Raw genomic sequence first — 22,436 nt, 5'->3', positions numbered from 1 at the left:
TGGAAAACATCATGGCCAGTAGGAATCATTTAAAATACTGCAATGGTATTTATTGAAATATAACATTAAACACTTGACAATAAAAACAACAAATTCATGGGGGGAAATTATCTCCACTAGAAATGCTTTTGGCTGCGTTTCTAGCAAGGCAGACGTTCGGTCACCTATATATATACTCCAGTGTTCAAAGGACCTCCAACTCTTAGCTCAGTGTTCAGCATTGCATAACGCTCGTGGAAAAATGCCAAAACGTGTTCCTCTTTCAGTAGAGAAGCGATGAGTAATGGTGATTTCTAGGTGAAGTCCCAGTTAGTGGATGTTTTGTGGCCAGGTGTGTTGAGCGTTTTGGCTTTGCAACAGTCTGTGGAGCTCTTTGAATTGCTCCACCGTCTGGTCTTTCAAGTCAGGATTGGAGATCTGCAACCGAATGCTGTCTGTAGACCAGGAGAGCTCGCCTGAGAACATCTCGGTAAGGATTCTTGCGACTACGGGAACGACCTAGATGAAGAAAAAAATGTGTGATTGTCTTTTAAATCCTGGAGATCTGATGCTGATTGGTCAGCCTTCGACCATGCTAAAATCTATAGTAACTGCTGTAACACCTGGTTAAACAAACTCTGGGTTACAGGATTAGTCTCTAGTTGACAAAACCAAGCCAGTGTGAACAGGCCTCGTTGGTACAAGCGATTTTCATGGTACCCAAAACCCAGGATTTGCACAAACCTAATCCTAACCTAAATTTACTTGGCTAACAAACTAAACCGGCGTATATTTGTGTATATAAATGCACAGCACAAATAAAGGCCATCTATTAACTACATGTCCACTACATGTGACCCTGGACCACAAAACCAGTCATAAGGGTCAATTCTAAAAGTTGAATAAGTCAATTTTTTATAGATGCATTGTTAAGATTGAACAATATTTGGCCGAGATACAACTATTTGAAAATTTGAGGGTGCAAAAAATTATAATCGAAATATCGAGAAAGTTGCATTTAAAGTTGTCCAAATGAAGTCCTTGGCAACACAAATTGCTAATGATAAATACATTTGATATATTTACGGTAGGACATTACAAAATATCTTAATGTAACATGATCTTAACTTAATTTTGACCCATACAATGTTTTGTTGGCTATTGCTACACATATACCCATGCCACTTATGATGGTTTTGTGGTCCAGGGTCATATATTTTTAGACTGAATGAATTTATTAATAAAACAAATATATATTAAAACGGCTGCACATGTCCTAAAAGAGATGAACAAAATGAACATATTCTCATGTTTTACTCATCGTTTCAAATTTATAGATTTATTGCAGAACACAAATGAAGATATTTTAAAAGGTTTTGATCTGGGGCACCATTCACTCCCATTGTACTATTTGTTCCTGCTATGAAAGTCCTTTGTGCCCCAGATCTGCTTGGTTACAAATTTTTTTCAAAATATAAGTATTTTATACCTTTATAAGTTTGAAACAATGTGTTAATTATGACAGAATTTTTCTTTTTCAGTAAACTATCCCTTTAAAGGGGACATATCATGAAAATCTGACTTTTTTCAATGTTTAAGTGCTATAATTATGTCCCCAGTGCTTGTATCAACCTAGAAAAGTAAAAAAAAATCATCAAAAATGATGTATTGTTAGGGTTGAACAATATTTGGGCGAGATACAACTATTTGAAAATCTGGAATCTGAGGGTGCAAAAAAAATCATAATATCAAGAAACATCTTTTTAGACTGAATGAATTTATTAATAAAAAAATGAAAATGGTTGTACATGTCGACAAAAATTAACATTTTGTCGTGATTTACTCGCCCTTAAGTCATTTCAAATCAATATAAATTTCTTGCAGAACACAAATTAAGAGATTTTAAAATGTTTTGATCTGGGGCACCACTCACTCCCATAGTATTATTTGTTCCTGCTACAGAAGTCAGTGGTGCCCCAAATCTGCTTGATTACAAACATTCTTCAAAATATACTTTTTTTATACCTTTATAAGTTTGAAACAACGTGAGGGCGAGTTAATGATTACAGAATTTTTCTTTTTCAGTAAACTATCCCTTTAAAGGGGACATATCATGAAAATCTGACTCTCTTAATGTTTAAGTGCTATAATTGGGTCCCCAGTGCTTGTATCAACCTAGAAAACGTGAAAATGATCAAAAATTATGTATTGTTAGGGTTGAACAATATTTGGCCGAGATGCAACTATTTGGAAATCTGGAATCTAAGGGTGCAAAAAAAAATCAAAATATCAAGAAACATCTTTTTAGACTGAATGAATTTTTTATAAAATATTTTCACATATTTTTAGACTGAATTAATTTATTAATAAAGAAAATTTAAACGGTTGAACATTTTGTCATGATTTACGCACCTTTAAGTCTTGTTGAACACAAATTAAGATATTTTAAAATGTTTTGATCTGGGGCACCATTCACTCCCATAGTATTATTTGTTCCTGATATGGAAGTCAGTGGTGCCCCATATCTGCTTGGTTACAAACATTCTTCAAAATATAAGTATTTTATACCTTTATAAGTTTGAAAGAACATGTAAATGATGACAGAATTTTTATTTTTCGGTAAACTATCCCTTTAAAGGGCACATATTACAAAAATCTGACTTTTTCAATGTTTATAACTGTGTCCACTGTGCTTGTATCAACCTAGAAAATGTGAAAAAGATCAACCCAGTAACTTAGTTTTGCAAGCATGTGAAAAATTTGAAATTTGGCTCCTCTTGTGATGTCAGAAGGGGATAATACCACCCCTTAATGTGCACTATCCTACCACGGCACTGCCATTTAGTGCAGAGAGAGAAAAACAATCGACTGAGTTTCAATTTCAACAAACACCATTGCAGCCGATCAGTGTTTGCATTTCATCAGCTTTTAAAAGGACACACCCAAAAATGGCACATTTTTGCTCACACCTACAAAGTGGCAAATTTAACATGTTATAATAAATGATGTGTTGGGTATTTGAAGCTAAAACTTTACATATGTACTCTGGGGACACCAAATATTTGTTTTACATTTTAAAAAAGTCCCTTTTAATGCATTTGGGACATGCTTGTGTTTTTCTAAGATTAAACCCATGATCTTGGTGTTGTAAGCACCATACCAATTAATGGAACGTGCATTTACCATAAAACCAATCTTAAATACGTCATTGCTTAAACAGACAACTAATATACTTCCACTTATTTGAATATAATTTCAATACCTGGACAACGATGAGCTTCTTCTCTTTTGGTTTTCTATCTGGCCAGTCCTCGCCAAAGCAGAAGAAGATCTCAAAAGGAGGAGGAGTGGGCGTCTCCCCTTTTTGATACAGAATGAGACCTAACGCAAATACAGAACCATTACAGTAAGAGCGTATCTATCACATAATGCATCCAAACGTATACGTTAATATTTATCTGATCTCACCTTGGAGGAAGTTGTTAAGGCTGAACACCCTGATCTTCTTCTCCCGTTCGATGGGATTGGGCGGACCCTGCTCCAGCACGCCTGGCCCGGACCAGTACACTTTACACTGACATAACCTGATGGCGTAAATATCCTGTCCCCTGATCTCCAGAATCAGCCCTCGATCCATCACATCCAGCAGATGATCGGTGTAAAACCTCTGCTTCTCGTTCTGGATCTCCGCGGTTCCGGGAAACAGCACCTGATGCAGCGTGACCGGACCGAACAGCTCCACTTGCTCCGGTGTGGGTGCCAGGTTACCGTAGTAAAGTCTACAACCTTGGGGGTTACTGACGGTCAGGGAACCGGCTGTTCGGCCCCTGTATTGAAACTTGATGTCAAGATCCGTTACTGGTGGAGAAGAAAGCAGTAGGAATGAGTAACTAATCCAACAATTGAAATTTCAACACGGTGAGCATTAGTCAGACGTGACTTGGTTTATTATGGCTATTAGTGGTTTTGTACACACCTTCATTTAACATCAGCATTACTCAAAAGATCAGGTAGGACTAGGTTGTTTATAAGCATAATGGATGTCACCTAAATCGCACCATTAATATAATTGCACAACAAAGTATTAGGATCTTACAGGGCAGCATGTGAGGACTGCTCAGCAGCTCAGCGATGCACGGATTGACCTGGTTTTCAACTTGGGCTGGGACCTCTTGCATCGGGGTGTCCACAGGATGAGTGACTACATCTTGAAGGACAGGTGGCGGGATGCCCGCAGAACCCATTACAAGATCGTTCCCGAGTCCTCCGCCGTACGTCCCTTGCTCCACTTTGATCGGATGACTGGGAAATTCAGGAGGTTGGGCAAGATGTGACGCCATAGGAGGAGCTCCGTTGGGGTTATTATGGACAACATCTAAGAGGTTGATTGGACGGTTATGGTGGGTGGGAATAAAGCCCTCGCCGATAGAAGTGAAAGGTACGTCGACTCTGGGAGGGTACGCAGGGTAGCTGGGAGGTTCGCCAGCTCTAGGGTCTGATGATGAACAAGCCCCATACACAATTTTTTTTTTACATATTTCATTAAAAGAGACACTACACATTTTTTTAAAAATAGGCTCACCTTCCAGCTCCCCTAGAGTGAAACATCCGACCTTTACCGCATTGGAATCCATTCAGCCGATCTCCGGGGCTGGCGGTACCACTTTTAGCATAGCTTAGCATAATCCATTAAATATGATTAGACCATTAGCATTGCGCTAAAAAATGACTAAAGAGTTTTGATATTTTTCTTATTTAAAAATGGACTCTTCTGTAGTTACATTGTGTACTAAGACTGACGGAAAATTAAAAGTTGTGATTTCTAGGCAGATATGGCTAGGAACTATACTCTCATTTTGGCGTAATAATCAAGGACTTTGCTGCCGTAACATGGCTGCATGAGGCGCAATGATATTACGCAGTGCCCGAAAATAGTCCCCTGCTATTGAAAGTAACCAAGGGGACTATTTTCAGGCACTGTGTAATATCATTCCAAAACGGTAAAAATCTAATGTTTAACTCTAGGGGAGCTGTAAAATGAGCCTACCTTCAAAAAAAGGGGAGTGTCCCTTTAAAAAAATTCATTAAATAATTTACACTTAGTCCTGAAAATGTGAAAAATGGTAGAAATACCAAATTCTTTTTTTGAAGAAATCTTACCAATGGTGAGATTGACAAAATTTGTCAGCTAAAATAAATAAAGAGATTGAATTAATATAAAGACAGTTGTGAAAATAGTGTTATGAATTTAAATGTAACATGCTCTTCAACACTTACTTCCTCTTCTTCATCCTCTCCTGCATCTAAAATCAAGAAAAGACTTGATTTATAGGCTCGTCTATCTCTTCACAAGCAATCCCATTGAATGTAATTTTCTCTAGGGATGCACCGATATATCGGCCTATAATCGGTATCGGCAGATAAAACACATTTTTTGAACGATCAAAAGATAGCTGATTGTTTAAAAACAATTCTAGCAATAAAAAGGGGTGTAAAAACACAACATAATTTAAAACAATTAATGAAAATCTAAATTATCGGTATCGGTAGATGTCATACAAGTAAACAAATATCCGCACAGAAATTTTGTATCGGTGCAATCCTAATTTTTTTTATATATTAATTTCACACAGTGGCAGTACAACAAAAATATAATTTCCTACAGATTTTGCACTAATTTTGCTGTTTATTTATATCAGAGCAACTTATATAGACGGTTTCATCGGACGCACGTGATACACGTTTGGATCCGAACTTTACCTCCGGTTTCGTTTTTTTAATGGTCTGACTAGTTGCTAAACTAATCTCTTGAACAAATGTCTCGTCGAAAATAACAAATGTTTTGGTTTCGTAGGTAATCTAGTGTTGTTTTTTTTGCTTGTTATATAAATAAACTATGTTTAAAGTACTTTGTTGTTATTTATTATTAGCGGAGTTTACCGGAAGTTACGTGCGGACCGCGACAGCCGCTTGTTTATGTTGTTACTGCTGAAACCGTCTATAATAAGCAGCATTGGGTCAATGTATTTGTTACTGCATGCATTCATTACCTCCATTGATTGACTGGTCGCACACCTCGTAGATTTTATAAGGCTGGACTGGGGTGTCTTTAGTGCCATCGTAGTGAAGCCTGAACTCTCGGCTTTTGTTAAGGGCACAGCGGAGGTTGGCCTTCCATTTGGCTGGATCTGGCTCATCCACCCCTTCTTGGTATTTACCCGTCTCCAGAGCCCAAGCCTGCAGAGACCACAATTTATTTTAACACAGGAAAGATGTTTGGCATGACATATGAAAGCATTTTATTCATTTTCAATAGTAACTAGGCTTTAGATCACATCCCAGATTATAAATTGTTAGTTTTAGGGGAGGGGTTCTCGTTATAGAATGCATTTGATTGGGCAGTGCAGGATGAGTAATTAGTATATTTATACTCGTTTTATCGATATCAAATTCAACCTGAGGCTTAACAACAAAGACAGGGTGACGTGGGAGCCAGGAAGTATATCGCTATCTGAAATATCGCCAAAGACGGCGTTACAGAGACGCAGGAAGTATGGCAAGGGAGACGCAGCGTCTCGTTCCCTTCTCAGGGAACAACAGTTACATACGTAACCAGACACGTTTTTATGTGTCAAACACAAGTATGCAAAAAGCATTTTGGTATGAATCAACATTTGCATACAGAAGATATAAGCATTTAAAGTGAACAGTTTAGACTTAAAAAATCTAGAATTTTTATGATATTATCCTACACTACACAGGGAATTATATGGTTCCCTTTCAGTCGGTCACTACGACGTCACGTCGTGACCGACGAATTGGGAAGCGGTTCCCAATTCGTCAGTCACGACGTGACGTCTCCGTTCCCTTCCTTTAGGGAACGAGGGTTACATATGTAACCGAGATGATTTTTCTACAAAACTTATTGCATAAAATAGATTCAAGCACTTTCAACGAACTGTATCTATGTATGTATATTTTCAAAAACTTCCCAGGGTCTTGAATTTTTCCCCCAGATTCACGTGGGAACCCTGGATACTGCAAAAACTGTCACGAGACAGCTATATTTACAGAGGCCTTTTCATGCAGAATGGTTAGATTACAAGACCACGCTTTTCTGAACTTCCTTATAAAGTGTTTTTGTTAATGTATAGAAGTGACCCACCATATGGACCTCAAAGCTAACAGACATACAAACGTCTGTGCTTCCTCTAACTTTCGAGTTTGCAATAATAAAGTCAAGTGGAACTGAAACTCAATCCCTTTTTAGTTCTCTAAAGCGGCCAATGAAATTCTACTGAAAGACATTTCATTGGAAGCTTTAAATATACAGATTTACATGACTTGTTATTTGCTTTATATTTAACACATCTTAAGAAGCAACTACAGTTGACATGTAAATCAATCACTTTCTTTTGTTATTAGTAATAAATAAATCCTATGAGTATGAGTGAAACTGCAGGGTGTTTTAGTATAAAGATTTGCACTCCAAAATTAGCACTCGCATTTATGGGGGAATTTATTGCATTTACGAAAAGATTATAAAAAGCAGTGGGGATGAAAGAGGGTTTCTAGCATTTATAAAATATCAGAAAAAGATCTAGGGCCAATGTCATTTGCAGTGCAAAAAGGTTTTTTTATTCAATTACCAAAACAGCACGGGTATTCACCTTAAAAATAGTGTTTTCCTCTTCCAGCGTTGGCATATGACGGGTGGCATGTCTCCACGGGATCCGGAACAACCTGCGCTCTTGATTGAGCCAATGTAACCCTGGGTATTTCCCGCTGTTAATCTGGTGGAGTGAAGATTGTTTACTTAACTAATGTAGAAAGTCAATATTTAAAATGATCTTTAACTTAAACTGTTAGATGCGAGTCATCTGCAGGTAGTTTTAGGGGAGGGGCTCTCGTTAATAGAAAGAATTTAATTGGGCTAAAACTCATTCGGTGCACGATGAGTCATCAGTATATTTATGCTCGTTTTATCTTGCATTTTTTCACATTTTAAAATTTAAATCTGTTAAATTTTTTTTTGCAATGTGCAACGGCCAGATGGATAAAATTAATACAAAATGTTACATTTTATATAAAAAAATCTAGTGCTGGGCAAAGATTAATCGCGATTAATCGCATACAAAACACATTTTTTTTGCATAATACATGTGCGCGTACTGTGTCTAATAATTGTGTACATTTAACCACACACACATTCATATATTCATTTCAGAATTGTTTTACTTATATATTATTTTTTTAAATTTTTTTAATATAGAATATATAAAAATATAAATAAATATATATAAACATGTAAATGTTTCTTAAATACATACATGAATGTGTGTGTATTTATTTATACATAATAATTACACACAGCACATACTCATATATTATGCCAAAAAACACTTTTATTTTGTATGCGATTAATCGCGATTAATCTTTGCCCAGCACAAAAAAAATCTCCTTTTTTGTTTAATAAAATACAGAAATAATGACAAAATGGGGTGAAGATAACTTTTTTCACCTGTGCCAGCAGCCACGGCTTCAGACGAATCCTACGTGGTTGACCACTCATGGTGCTGGAAAATGGTCCGAATAGGTGGGTTTTTGGTCAACTGTTCTTTAAGTGTGAGCTGTGGCAAAAAAATTATTAGATAATTGTAAAAGTAGGAATTTAACTGTTATTTATAATAGTAAAAGACATCCTTTATAAGTTGATGGTACAAAAAGAGATGCTGTCACAGGCCACAACAGGTTTAAAAAAAAATGCTTCACCCGAGTACAGGGCAAAAGGTTGAAGAAATCTTTAGGACAAAAGCGGTGCGGTGATAAATGTGACACGAGGTGAGCCCTCGGGCCTTTGCCGAGTCTTCAATCAAATCTCTGCTATCAAAGCAGGTGCTCGTGGGAAAATAGAAAGTATGCAGGTATTCGGTTTAAAAAGCTCAGCAGCGAGGAGGTCATGTTACCTCTGTAAATAAAACGACAACATGACGGAGCACAATGAGAGCCAAACGTGAACGCAACATTACCACTTTCTTACTTCCCTGCTGAAAAACAAAACAAATATAATGGTTTTCAGTACAAATACCATTATGAACTATTGGCTGTTAACTTTTAAAGGGGACATTTCAGAAGACTTTTTAAAGATGTAAAATAAATATTTGGTGTCCCCAGAGTATGCATTTGATGTATATGCTCAAAATAGCATATAGATAATTTATTATAACATGTTAAAAAAGTGCCATTTTTTGGGTGTGTCCTTTTAAATGCAAATGAGTTGATATTTGCACTAAATGGCAGTGCAGTGGTTGGATAGTGCAGATTAAGAGGCAATATTATTATAATAAGATCCCCTTCTGACATCACAAGGGGAGCCACATTTCAATTACCTCTTTTTTCACATGCTTGCAGAGAATGGTTCACCAAAACTTAGTGACTGGATGTTTTTTAACATTTTCTAGGTTGATACAAGCACTGGGGACCCAATTATAATACTTAAACATGGATAAAGTCTGATTTTCATGATATGTCCCCTTTAAAACCATACCCAATTCCTTTATGTAGTGTGTTTTCGGTCTTATTCCAGTAGGATTTAATGGTGCACTATTGGTTCCCATTCGCCACCAATATAATCCACTTTACCAATAGTGTCCATTAAAACCAATACTAATTATAAACTTTAAATCCATTAGAACCCATTTAACGGTTTCTAATTGGTTTACTGACTATACAGAAATAAAATAAGGCTGTGAAACTTGATCTTAGCTCTTACTAAACTGTCATGAGATGTCATTTTCTAAATGACTTACTTTCTAAAAGAAGTTGACAAAAGATGTCATAGATTTCAGGAAGTTCAAACCAAATACTATTCACTTTTTTTATTCTGCACTGATATAAGGAACAAAGCAAATCAAGTGCTATAAAGTCACGTTGGCAAGTTAGTGTAGGCGGGATCCTAATAATAAATCAGTTTGTTGACCTTACATGAGGAATTTGTCCACCATAAAGCTTTGGAGGTCTACAAACACAAAATATACCACAAAAATCAATCACCAAATACTAACAAAACACTTAGAAAACGCGTGTGAATGCTCAATGAAAGGACAATCACCCAATGTCACATTTAATGTTGCACGGACGCCTCAATAACGCGCCGCAGATATCACCTACCTATCAATAACACACAACACGCTGATTGTAACAGCATTAGACTGGTATAGTTATGGTAAAATATCAAAAAACAGCGCATACCTTCAACATAACAGGTGCAAATTGATTAAATGACCAGAAAGCGCTCACCTGCAAGTTACGACAAGGACCAAAGCGTGAATCTTGCGTACTTGAATCTTTCTGAAGGAATCGATTCCGAGATTGACTCCTACAAAGTTTTACCTGACCGGTACAGGTGAGGATAAAGGAAATATCAAAAGTCCGTGGACAAGACTGAACAACCTCTCATATCCATGTTGTTTTTTGACGTGACTGGCACAAGACGACACAAGACGTTGTATTTGCAGAAGTAGAACAGGTACCACCCTTCCGGATGACAGGGGCTAATGTAAACGGAAGTGGTGCGTTCATTTTTCATATATACACAGTGAGCCAGTTACACATGCTGTAGCGTGTAGCAAAATAAAAACAGTCATAATGTAATTTATAGGGCTTGTTTTTTTTAAATTGCTTTCAGATTTTGTTTTACTGTATTACATTATATATGCACGTTGGGAAGAATTGTTTTCTGACTTTTGAGTTGTGAACACACATTTTACATACACAAATATTGCTCGTGGCATTTGCTTAGATGAGACTTTTTGGGCGACTTTATGTATGTCGTATTCTGTATGACTTTAAACTGCAATTATTTAAGTTATTTGTTCACTAGGTGAGCTCTGACACCCTTCTGTTGATATTACATATTTTTAATATTGTCGACTCGATACCTATGCACTTTAACTTTAGATCGTCATTTTGGGGCAAAAGTATAATGCCTGCTGTATATCACATAGTCAATTGACCTTTTAAGATAAAGTCTAACAAACCACTGACACATCATCAAAACAACTAGGACACGCCTGGAAATTTTGGTTTAACAAGTTTAATTTTGAAAAAGACAAAACATTAACAGTCAAAAGTTGTATACCATATGCTACTAGAATAAGAGATATTACATGTGCAACATTAACCAGAAAAGAGTAAAAAATTTAAATGTACATAAATGTACACAAATTCCTGTGTTTTTAAAGCATTTTATGCATTTAGGATTAAAATGTTTGTTTTTTTAAATATAATTTCAAGTCAATTTTAAAATTCTAAAAAAAAGTTTGGTTATACAGCTATAGTTATATTTCTAAATATGTACAAAATAATTTATTTTTCCTTTCCACAAATTCACAGGCAAAAAAGGGTTTAAGTTTTTCCCAAACATGCTTAACGGAATATTTTTTTTTATTGATCCCAAATATATTTTCCATTATCCGTGCTTTCTCCTAATAAATACTAAATACAGAAGATTAAAAAAAATCTTGCTGCTTTTAGAAAAGCAAGCAGTCGATTCCAGAATTGCGTAATGACGTAGTGCCTGACCTGACGGTGCCGTTTCTCAATCCGAAGGCTGCAGCCTGCCGAGGTCGCATGCAGGCTGCATACGTCATTAAGCCTTGGTTTATTTAAGTTAAATGAGCATTACATTCGCAAGTCATACACGTTTTACCACAATTTACGATTAACCAAGAATAACAGTCAACTTTATAATTGTTAATATTCTGAAATTGCACAGTCTTGATGACGTAGGCAGCCTAGTTATGCGACCTCTGTAGGCTGCAGCCTTCGGATTGAGAACGGCCAGGGTTTCCGAGGCAACGAGACTTGTTAGGTCACGAGCGCGCAGGAAGAGCTACTGAGGCGCTGTGAAAACATTCGGCTAGTTATACTTTGATAAATTGTATTTTTGTAACGATTTTGGCTTTGGTGTTCAAAAGACTACTCCGTCGATGTTTTTTATTAGTAATTTATACCGTAATTAAATTAGTTATTTATTTTGTAACAAGTACTGTTTGTACGTCTCTGTGGTGCCACATAAATCAGATTTAATTGCACGCGCAATGTTGCATCTGTTTCACTTTTACTCTGCTGTAAAAAACAACAACATTAGAAGTTTATTTATCACTTCAGAGAGCATTTTCATTTTCTCTTTGATTTTCTCTTGAGTCTTTTTGTGAAGCCATTGCCTTTTTTATTATGTATTTTTGACAGTGCAAGAAGTGGTGTTGGCTCTTAATCACAGAAATTGCTCATACAGTAGACATAATGTCAGATTTACCAGTTTATTTAATTGTAATTGCTTAATTTGAATATGCCAGATCTGTTCTGCATAACAAATCTAAGTAGTTTGCAGGTCACATGGACATCAACACTGATAGGATGGCAGGTTTGTATTTCATTCCCTCATTCATATACTGTATTTGACATCATGATTACAATATTTCAACATTATACATTCCTCTCCAGACAGGTCCAAAGAGGTGAAATCAAAATCTTCATCCCCTAAAAAGGATAAAAGCACCCCAGCCTCTTTGTCTGAGCTTTGTGAACAGCTTACAGAAAGAATTAGCCAGATATCACAGCTTTACACCATCACCCATGAAGACCAACAGGCTCTGGTTAGTGTCTAAAGTATTTTAAACCAATTTCCAAAAATGTGCTTATTGTACCCCCTCTCTTTATTGTTTATTTATGCAGACAACAGTATTGACCGGTGAGCTGGGTCTGATCTGGCAGGACCTGAAAATCCCGTCTGTCGACACCACGCTGACCCATGAGGAGAACCTGCAGCTGCGCTGTCAGACCTTCAGCGAGGTTCTGCGCGTCTGCGAGCAGCTGATTCTGCACTATCTGCTCTCGATGGACACTTTCAGGAGGCGTGGGGTCTTTAGCGACTACGCCAACCGAAGCAGACTGGTGGCTCAGATGGCATCAGACTGTACCAACCTGTAAGCTTTTGATTTCTGTATGATCACATGGTGTGGCATTTATGGTGACACAATTGACTGTAACTGTATCTGTTTTGTAGCTTAAATGTTCGCTCCATTAGATGTAGGATTGTTTCGGGAATTAAAGCTGCGAGGCGAATTAAACCATCATCTGAAGAGGAACAGAAGGTGGCACTACAGAGGAACACGCCCACTAGGCAATATAAACATGATCTCCACGTTAAACAATGGGAAAAGACTGATGATCTAAAGGAGGTGTGTTTGTGCGTTTATTCGCCTTTCCGAGAGCCAGAAACATGCATATTAATGTGGATGCTCTTGTCTTCAGATTGAGGAGAACATTGGAGAGCTGGATCTGCAGCGTGTGTATGATCTCCTGCCCCGGCACGAAGACGCCATCCCCTTCAAGATAGATCCCAAATGTATGGTTCTAAAAAACACACGTTAAAGTGATAGTTTAAGATGTGATATCAGAAGTAATTGTGTATTTGCTCAGGTTCAACAGTCAGCTCGCCTCCCAGTATACAGAAACAAGACAAGGATGAGAATCCCCATCAAAACCGATTTGTCAGAATTAAGGTGACCAAGATCCGATATAGTTTACTAACTTTATAGTAATCCACACTAGTATCTATCTGTAAAATGGAGAGCAAACATTACTTTTACATTATATTTCATATATTATTTACAATTTGTCCCATAATTCAGGGATGTCATTCCATGCCAGACTTATCCAGGGAGACACTATTGGAGGAGCTGGATATAGCACCGCTCTCCCGGTCTGCATCCTTGCTGGTCCTTCTATCCACTGAGTCCATCCTGAAGGATCACATCCACCCCAGAGAGGATTTAAAGAGGTCGGACTGCTAAGAATCATATGCTTATGTTAATGCATGAATTGTAGGTAAATAGATCTTTTTAAATTTTAGGTTATTGGAAGACAGCGATTATGACAACGACTCCAGTTGTGAGACAGATCTGCCACCGCTTATCAAGGCCCACTGCAGCTATGATTCCAACAGGCTCCAAAAGCTCAAAGAAAGACTACAGGTACATGATGAAACGGCATGATGGATCATACACACACAGGCACACACAGCCTTTACCTATGTTTATCTTTGTAGAAAATGGAGGAAGAGGAGGAGGAGGAGGAGAAGCATAAAGCTCCTTCAAAGAAACTTCAGCACCCACAAGGAGCCGTGGTAAAAATGGCGGCGTCACCTCAAATCATCGTGCACATGGCAACAGCCAGGATGTCAGACCGAGTTCTTCTAGAGAACATTAAACTCAACATGTACCCACCAGAGGTGTTACTTTATTATGACAGGCACTTTGAAGACATATGTGGACCACAATACCAGTCATAAGGAGCACGGGTATATTTGTAGCAATATCCAATAATGCATTTTATGGGTCAAAATTATAATTTTTTTAATGACAAAAATGCCAAAAGATCATGTTCCATGATATTTCACACTGTAAATATATTTTAAAAAATATGTGTTGCTAAGGACTTCATTTGGAAAACTTCAAATTCATTTTTTTTCAATATTTTTTTTTTTTGCACCTTTAGATTCCAGATTTTCCAAAAGTTGTATCTCGGCCAAATATTGTCCTAACCTAACAAACCATCAATGGAAAGCTTACTTATTCGGCTTGTGGATGATGTATAAATCTCAATTTAAAAAAAAATTTACCCTTATGACTGGTTTTGTGGTCCAAAGGTCACATTTTATATATCATTTTCTGTGTATCTTATGATGGTGGAGTGTCTGAAAATATCACACTATGAATAGCAAACACTATGAACTCCATAGGGGTTTACATTGGACTTATCAATATAATTATTTAAACATTTCAGATTGACTCTGCGTCACTCGCTCGAATGGATCAGAACTTGGTCGAAGACAAAATAGAAATGAGGAAAGTCTATGAGGAACTATCCAAAAGTATTTCAACAAAGTATTTTAGCTTTGATGAGGCAAGTTGTGCTTCTTTCCATTGTGCATTGTAAGACATTTTCTTTAAAACTTGAAATTAAAAAAAAAATGATATACATTTAAATTGTTCTGATGAACACAAAGGAAGATACCGTTCAGAAGCCCCATTGACATCCATAGTAGAAAAAAGAATGCTATGGAAGTCAGTGTGGCTTCTGATCGGTTTGGTTACAAACATGCCTCAAAATATCTTCCTTTATATTAATCAGAATATAATTGTGATCATGGTAGTGTACATAAAACCTTTATATGTATATGCTTTTGCAGCTAAATTGTCATAGGGAATGTCTTTTTGTCTGTTAAGGACCCCAGGATTGAACCTATCCCAACTAATGCTGCGTGCTACCTGAACAGAAGCAATAATAAAAACCTGTTTAACCCATCATTAATAAGGCCCAACCCATACAGCATATCTCACAGGTATGTGAATATTTTTTTTACTTTATTTCCTTCACTCCCCTTCTGCATAAAATAAACCTGATTAATGGATGGTTGCTTGTTCAAGTCACATAAAAAACACTTGATTCGATGAGTTTGATTTCCTTTCCCGATCCGGTTTTCCTATGTCCGCCACTCTCCAATCAAATGATGGCATATAAATCCTGAAAAAAAAAACACAACAGCCACTACAATTATAAATTGTAGTGCATACATGAATTTCATTCTTTTACCTTTAAATGTATCTATTTGGAGTCCAAACACGAGTAAATCGGTGATGCCAAACCAGCTCCCTCCATGAATATGCTAAAATTGTGTTAATAAATAAATACAATTAATTCTGCATTAGCTTTTAAGTTTAATGATACTGACATTATGCAGCGAGAGAATGGAGATGGCATCAAACAGGAAGAGGCCTGTGGATGAGACCACTCGAGCATATAGAGCCTGGTTTAACTGGTGGAAGTGCCAACTATCATTCGATGATTACCTTAACCACATTTCCAACCAGGTAGGTTTGGTGATAAGAATATATATGTGTTTTTATGCTGAAGTTCTTTGGCTTTAAGTTTTTGTCAAGCTTAAACAGGCTTTATTATTTGTGCTCTGGTTTTGAAGGACTCTGATTATCTGTCAGTGATGTTTCACCTTTATGACAGCGAGGATGAGGAGGAAGAGAGAAAGAAGCTGGCACACAAGCAGAAAAAGGAGAGGAGAAGGTCTGTATCATTTAAACAACAGCTGGTGTTCATTCTGCATGGTTTCTCCTTCCATGTGTGCTCAGTTATTCACATTATGGACAATATAAAAATGCTTGAATGGTTTAATGTACTTCACCAAGGAGCTAAAGTTCTCACATGCATTATTTGTAATACACAAACACACTCACCTAAAGGATTATTAGAAACACCTGTTCAATTTATCATTAATGCAATTATCTAATCAACCAATCACATGGCAGTTACTTCAATGCATTTAGGGGTGTGGTCCTGGTCAAGACAATCTCCTGAACTCCAAACTGAATGTCAGAATGGGAAAGAAAGGTGATTTAAGCAATTTTGAGTGTGGCATGGTTGTTGGTGCCAGACGGGCCGGTCTGAGTATTTCACAGTCTGCTCAGTTACTGTGATTTTCACGCACAACCATTTCTAGGGTTTACAAAGAATGGTGTGAAAAGAGAAAAACATTCAGTATGTGGCAGTCCTGTGGGTGAAAATGCCTTGTTGATGCTAGAGGTCAGAGGTGAATGAACCGACTGATTCAAGCTTATAGAAGAGCAACTTTGACTGAAATAACCACTCGTTACAACCGAGGTATGCAGCAAAGCATTTGTGAAGCCACAACACGCACAACCTTGAGGCGGATGGGCTACAACAGCAGAAGACCCCACCGGGTACCACTCATCTCCAATACAAATAGAAAAAAGGGGCTACAATTTGCACAAGCTCACCAAAATTGGACAGTTGAAGACTGGTAAAATGTTGCCTGGTCTGATGAGTCTCAATTTCTGTTGCGACAGTCAGATGGTTGAGTCAGAATTTGGCTTAATCAGAATGACAACATGGATCCATCATGCCTTGTTACGACTGTGCAGGCTGGTGGTGTAATGGTGTGGGGGATGTTTTCTTGGCACACTTTAGGCCCCTTAGTGCCAATTGGGCATCGTTTAAATGCCACGGCCTACCTGAGCATTGTTTCTGACAATGTCCATCCGTTTATGACCACCATGTACCCATCCTCTGATGGCTACTTCCAGAAGGATAATGCACTATGTCACAAAGCTCGAATCATTTCAAATTGGTTTCTTGAACATGACAATGAGTTCACTGTACTAAAATGGCCCCCACAGTCACCAGATCTCAACCCAATTGAGCATCTTTGGGATGTGGTGGAACGGGTGTTTCGTACTCTGGATGTGCATTCCACAAAGCTACATCAACTGCAAGATGCTATCCTATCAATATGGGGCAACATTTCTAAAGAATGCTTTCAGCACCTTGTTGAATCAATGCCACGTAGAATGAAAGCAGTTCAGAAGGCGAAGGGGGCCAAACACAGTATTAGTATGGTGTTCCTAATAATCCTTTAGGTGAGTGTACATAGATTCGTTTCACCCAAAAATTGACCGAAAACAATTTCTGATTGTGCTGAGGTCAGCAGTTGGTAAAACACAATGACTTAGTTCTAGTATGTATACTTATATGATTTAAATAACATTAGAGATGTACTTTAAGATAAACCTTGCTTTGGTTTTACATGCATGCTATCTTTTCCAGGAGGCAGCAAGAAAGGATTAATTTACTTAGAAAAGTGAAGCAGGAATATGTTCCTGGATTTTGGAATGTCAACACCATACAGATGGGAGGATTGGGAAAAGATCCAGAACTGGAAGGCAATCCTTATTTTACATTTAATAAACAATTAGCAGTTTACTGTGTGAAATACTGGTACATATAAGAAAATGAATTGTTATTTTATACCCAGAAGACATGAATGGACATAGATTTGTATGCTGTGTGTTTCAGAGACTAATCCAGATGAGAAAACACAGGATGTGGTCAGTTTGTGTTCTTTCCCTAATATTTGACTTCTTCTTTCACTTCATGTAGCTGTTGATGTTAATGTATAATTTTTACTTAAACATAAATAGCACAATTTAAATTTTTTTCAAGTCTGAGGGAGAGAGTATGTGTTTTGGAGAGATGGATGGAGAACAGGTGCAGGCCAGGCTGAAGAAAATCTGGAACGCTCTCTACCTACCAGAGGGACAGCGGTTAGACATGGCCATCAAATACAGCACCTATGAGTACAGGGACCATCTGCCGGAGGTAGGAATGATAACAATGAACGTCTCCCAGCATTCCATCACGTTGAACATCTGGCCATGCAGGATGTGCGTGTTTTTATGCCCTCAGGCAATCGATGCATGGGAGCAGGCTGCTCGGTTGATCCAGCAGAGGGAGCTTTTGTTGTCTAGGTTGGAGGATTTCGAAAGGGAGGCATCTGACCCCTGCAGATTTTTCCAGCAAGGTACATGAGACATTTGAATTCGGAACCACCTATACATATACATATTTAGTGCACTGTATGGCCTCATCTGTAATACAAGTAATAATATAGCATATTTGTTATTATTATTATAATAAACCACTTTTACATTATATTTATTTATATGAAAGATGCTTTTATTCCCTTAGAATCGAACCCATGACCTTTGCGCTGTTAATGTTGTTTTCTTGTACTCAAAACACATGCGTATACAGGTTATCACGGTTCATCTATTGCTCGAATGGAGGAGGCAAGTTGCCGAGAAAAGCTCAGCTCTCAAATTTCAGCTGTTGATAAAGAATTGTCCAAGACCATTGGCCACATCACAACCCGTTTTAATGACAGCATCACCTATAAGGTGAGTTTTCCACAGCACTAACTTCATGCATTCTACAATATGTTTAGGTTTTATTTCGGCTGTTTTTAATGTGTCGCAGGGTCGACCGTACAAGGATAAAATGCGCTGGGATCGTATCGAGATGCTGTACTGGTTGCAACAGGAGAGGAGGGTTCATTCACTGGAGAGGTTTGCACAGGGACCGACAGCTTTACCTGGGAGGTTGCCTCCTCTAAACTACAACCAGGAACTTTACTCTCTTAACCATGAAACTATGCAGGACTGTATCCGACAGTCTCAATCAAGAGAGATGAGAGATACAGCCAATTACAACAATACCTGAAACTCTTATACCCATGTACATGTGAAAAGACATGCAAATAAAACAAGATTTATGTTTTTTTATAGATTGTTGAATTTTCATTTTGTAGACATTTAAGGTGTGTGTCTATTTGAGTAAATTAGAGATAGAGTAAATTCAGATAAATTGGGACACTTTTGACATTGGGATGATTTTTATTTATTTTATATTTTATTTTATTTTCATATTTTATTTTCATATTCTATTTTATTTGTATATTTAAGTTTATTTTTATAAAAAATATATTCTATTTTTATATTTCATTTTATTTTTATATTTCATTTTATTTAATTTTTTATTTTATTTTTATATTTCATTTTGTTTTTATAGACCGTTTCAGCAGTAACAACATAAACAAGCGGCTGCACGTAACTTCCGGTAAACTCCACTAATAATAAATAACAACAAAGTCCTTTAAACGTAGTTTATTTATATAACAAGCAAAAAAACAACACATAGATTACCTAGGAAACCAAAACATTTGTTAATTTCGACGAGGCATTTGTTCAAGAGATCAGTTTAGCAACTAGTCAGACCTTAAAAAACGAAACCGGAAGTAAGGTCCAGACGTGTATCACGTGCGTCCGATGAAACGTCTATATTTCATTTTATTTTAATATATTTTTTATTTATTTTTTATTTTTATATTTTATTTATTTATATATATATATATATATTTAAATTTTTAAATTTTATATTTATATTTCATTTTATTTTTATATTTTATTTTATTTTATATTTAATATTTAATATTTAATATTTAATTTTATTTTAACATTTTTATTTTATTTTTATATTTTATTTTTTTGATTTATTTTTATATATATTTTTTATCTTTCATTTTTATATTTTATATTTATATTTCATTTTATTTTTAAATATTTTTTATTTTATTTTATATCTATTTTTTATTTGTATATTTTTTATTTTATTTTATTTTTTATTTTTGCCAGCACAAACCGTTATTTAGCAGTACGCTTTCCCCGTGTGGCTTCTATCAGGGAAAGAGAAAAAGAGAACAGCGTCGCACTTATTGGCTGTTTGATGATGACGTCATATCTTGTGTTTCTAAACGTTTCCTATCAGTTTCCATTTGGGATACTTGTATTTGTCTCTTGTCAACTCAACGAAATGACAGCAAATAAATAATAACCGGGTATGTCATTGTATATTTATGTTTAAAGTGTCAATATCCAGACCAAATAAGCAGAGTTATTTATTCTGTGCAGTCTTTGACGGCTAAAAACAACAACATCGACGGTCCAATCAGCAGCATCTTACACGGATATAACACAATATATTATGAGTGTAATCATTTAGAGATAAATATGGTTAAGTGATATGATTCAATATGATTGAATGTCGATAACCGAACTGTCATTATGGCGCGATATTAATGGCACATTTTATTGTATATATATATGGCATTACCGTTACAGAGCATAGATAAGTTACAGTTTTAAAAGTCAATAGTGTCCATAAGTAAAGCCTTGCTCTCCAGTACATCCATCAGCCACTTTTCCCTGAAACTCGTTCGGCCGGGAATGTGTTTGGACCGGTTTGATTCAATGAGAAAGTGCACGTCCACAGGCAGCGTGTCTGGTTTGATTCGAGAGATTTCTATGATGAAATAAACGCTGGCTGTGGCTCTAGGGATCGGGGCGGTTTGGGTCGGGATGCTCCATTTGACCCGGTACTGGTACTGCCTTTTAAACTCCAGCTCTTGCTCATGGAGAAACTGAATGCTGTAGAGCCAGCCGGGATGCTTGATCTCCCACAGATTAATGTACTGTCTGATCTGTTGCTCTCCCGCCTCGATTGTAAAATCTTTGCATGAAATCCAGTCGATGTTTTTGATTTCGTCATCATCACACTCCGAGATATTTGCGCTTTCTGGGCGTTCAGCCTCCATGTCGTTTATTCAGGGATGCAGTCTAGTAGTTTCTAGTAACGTTAGTCAGGTTTGTTGACGTTGGTTTCTATGGTGATGACTGACTTACTGACTGACAGGGTCAGAGTTTCGGGTGTTCTGTACTTCCTGTTGACTTACTTTTACATTTCTATTTTGATGTTTACAAAATGTGATTGTTAGAAGGAGTTTTGGCATTTCCCTATGTAAATCCTGTTTTGTTCTTGTGTATTCAATGTTTCTGGGCTAAATGTGCATATTATTTCTTTTAAAAAAATCATGGTTGTTATAGTATGTGAACTTATTTTCTTGCAGATTGATAATCGTTTTTAATATAACAATATAACAATAGTAATACAATAGTATTACAATAGTAATATGGAAACTGTAGTTACTACAGTTAGATAATATTTAATTTTGTGGTTACTGAGCAATTCCATGCAAATGTCAACCTTACCTTTAAAAGTTTTTACCATACTGATATCTTAGATGTCAATATTTGGTGGCTTAAATACCAATTTCAAACATTTTTAGAAATGTATTTTCTATAATTCAGTAATTGCGGCTTTCAGAAATGTTACATCCATAATAGGGCTGCATAACAATTAATCGCAATTAATTGTTCACAGAATAAAGGTTTTTGTTTACATCGTATATGTGTGTGTATTGAGTATAATAATTTAAATACACACACATACATGTATAATTTAAAGAAAAAATATATTTGTATTTTAAGTATTTATATATAATATAAATTATATATACATATAATTAGTAAAAAAAAATTGTGCTGGGCAAAGATTAATCGCGATTAATCACATACAAAATAAAAGAGATTTTTTGGCATATTATGACACTGTGCTGTGTGTAATTATTATGTATATATAAATACACACAATTATGTATGTATTTAAGAAACATTTACGTGTGTATATATATTTATTTATATTTTATATATTCTTTATTATATATAAATCAAAAATTGATATATAAATAAAAAAATCTAAAATGAATATGTGTGTGTGTGGTTAAATATACATAATAATTACACAACACACACATATATTATGCAAAAAATCACTTTTATTTTGTATGCGATTAATCGCGATTAATCTTTGCCCAGCAATAATAAAAATATATATACAAATATTTCTTAAATATATACATGCATGTGTGTGTGTATTTATATATACATAATTTTTATACACAGTACACACACATATATGATGTAAACAAAACTTTTATTCTGCAAACGATTAGTTGCGATTAATCGTTATCCTCATAAATGCGCACACAAAAATTTTTTAAACATTCTTATCAAATGAAAGAACAGACCCTCCGCTTTCAAACAAGCAAACAAACAAAACGTGAAAAA

The 22,436-nt window shown here is 36.2% G+C and overlaps 3 protein-coding genes across 7 annotated transcripts; 1 reads left to right on the top strand and 2 right to left on the bottom strand.

Moving 5' to 3' along the window:
- Window positions 1-28: 28 nt before the first annotated feature.
- irf5 (interferon regulatory factor 5) lies at window positions 29-10,418 on the bottom strand. 2 transcript variants are annotated; one of them, XM_055190593.2, is made up of 10 exons: window positions 10,279-10,418; window positions 8,501-8,609; window positions 7,650-7,772; window positions 6,030-6,216; window positions 5,257-5,282; window positions 5,140-5,167; window positions 4,076-4,474; window positions 3,448-3,837; window positions 3,242-3,360; window positions 29-498 (listed from the first exon to the last, which is right to left on the bottom strand). In XM_055190593.2, exons 2-10 carry the CDS (start codon window positions 8,549-8,551, stop codon window positions 310-312), a joined length of 1,512 nt encoding a protein of 503 aa, XP_055046568.1. In that variant the 5' UTR covers window positions 8,552-8,609; window positions 10,279-10,418; the 3' UTR covers window positions 29-309. The 2 variants fall into 2 exon arrangements, with proteins under 2 accessions (XP_055046568.1, XP_073724912.1); XM_073868811.1 differs by lacking the exon at window positions 10,279-10,418 and adding an exon at window positions 10,231-10,249.
- ccdc87 (coiled-coil domain containing 87) lies at window positions 10,418-19,198 on the top strand. Of its 4 annotated transcripts, none has more exons than XM_055190582.2 (20): window positions 10,418-10,550; window positions 12,374-12,406; window positions 12,487-12,638; window positions 12,718-12,968; window positions 13,070-13,223; window positions 13,297-13,390; window positions 13,465-13,547; window positions 13,677-13,825; window positions 13,898-14,018; window positions 14,093-14,275; window positions 14,830-14,949; window positions 15,273-15,388; window positions 15,788-15,917; window positions 16,025-16,125; window positions 17,683-17,798; window positions 17,932-17,963; window positions 18,079-18,234; window positions 18,322-18,436; window positions 18,670-18,812; window positions 18,892-19,198. In XM_055190582.2, exons 1-20 carry the CDS (start codon window positions 10,523-10,525, stop codon window positions 19,132-19,134), a joined length of 2,520 nt encoding a protein of 839 aa, XP_055046557.2. In that variant the 5' UTR covers window positions 10,418-10,522; the 3' UTR covers window positions 19,135-19,198. The 4 variants fall into 4 exon arrangements, with proteins under 4 accessions (XP_055046557.2, XP_055046556.2, XP_055046558.2 ...); XM_055190581.2 differs by having other exon boundaries at window positions 13,049-13,223; XM_055190583.2 differs by having other exon boundaries at window positions 12,367-12,406; window positions 13,049-13,223.
- Window positions 19,199-20,611: 1,413 nt separating this feature from the next.
- On the bottom strand, window positions 20,612-21,064 carry akap14 (A-kinase anchoring protein 14). The gene has a single exon (XM_055190600.2). The coding sequence runs from the start codon at window positions 21,062-21,064 to the stop codon at window positions 20,612-20,614; it is 453 nt and encodes a 150-aa protein (XP_055046575.1).
- Between the last annotated feature and the right edge of the window lie 1,372 nt (window positions 21,065-22,436).

This window comes from Misgurnus anguillicaudatus, chromosome 1 (genome assembly GCF_027580225.2).
Source record: "Misgurnus anguillicaudatus chromosome 1, ASM2758022v2, whole genome shotgun sequence".
In the NCBI taxonomy this organism is placed as follows: Eukaryota; Metazoa; Chordata; class Actinopteri; order Cypriniformes; family Cobitidae; genus Misgurnus; species Misgurnus anguillicaudatus.
Note: the sequence above shows the minus strand (reverse complement) of the source record. Positions and strands in the feature narration are given on the sequence as shown.

Excerpts from the sequence above, each read along its gene's own strand:
- irf5 (XM_055190593.2), bottom strand. The coding sequence starts at position 8,551 with ATGAGTGGTCAACCACGTAGGATTCGTCTGAAGCCGTGGCTGCTGGCA. Across the intron at positions 5,283-6,029 it reads CGACCAGTCAATCAATGGAG|ATGCAGGAGAGGATGAAGAA; the intron begins GTAATGAATGCA and ends TCTTGATTTTAG. Across the intron at positions 5,168-5,256 it reads GAGAGGATGAAGAAGAGGAA|CTGACAAATTTTGTCAATCT; the intron begins GTAAGTGTTGAA and ends TATTTATTTTAG.
- ccdc87 (XM_055190581.2), top strand. The coding sequence starts at position 10,523 with ATGACAGGGGCTAATGTAAACGGAAGTG. Across the intron at positions 12,407-12,486 it reads CAACACTGATAGGATGGCAG|ACAGGTCCAAAGAGGTGAAA; the intron begins GTTTGTATTTCA and ends ATTCCTCTCCAG. Across the intron at positions 18,813-18,891 it reads ATGACAGCATCACCTATAAG|GGTCGACCGTACAAGGATAA; the intron begins GTGAGTTTTCCA and ends AATGTGTCGCAG.
- akap14 (XM_055190600.2), bottom strand. The coding sequence starts at position 21,064 with ATGGAGGCTGAACGCCCAGAAAGCGCAAATATCTCGGAGTGTGATGAT.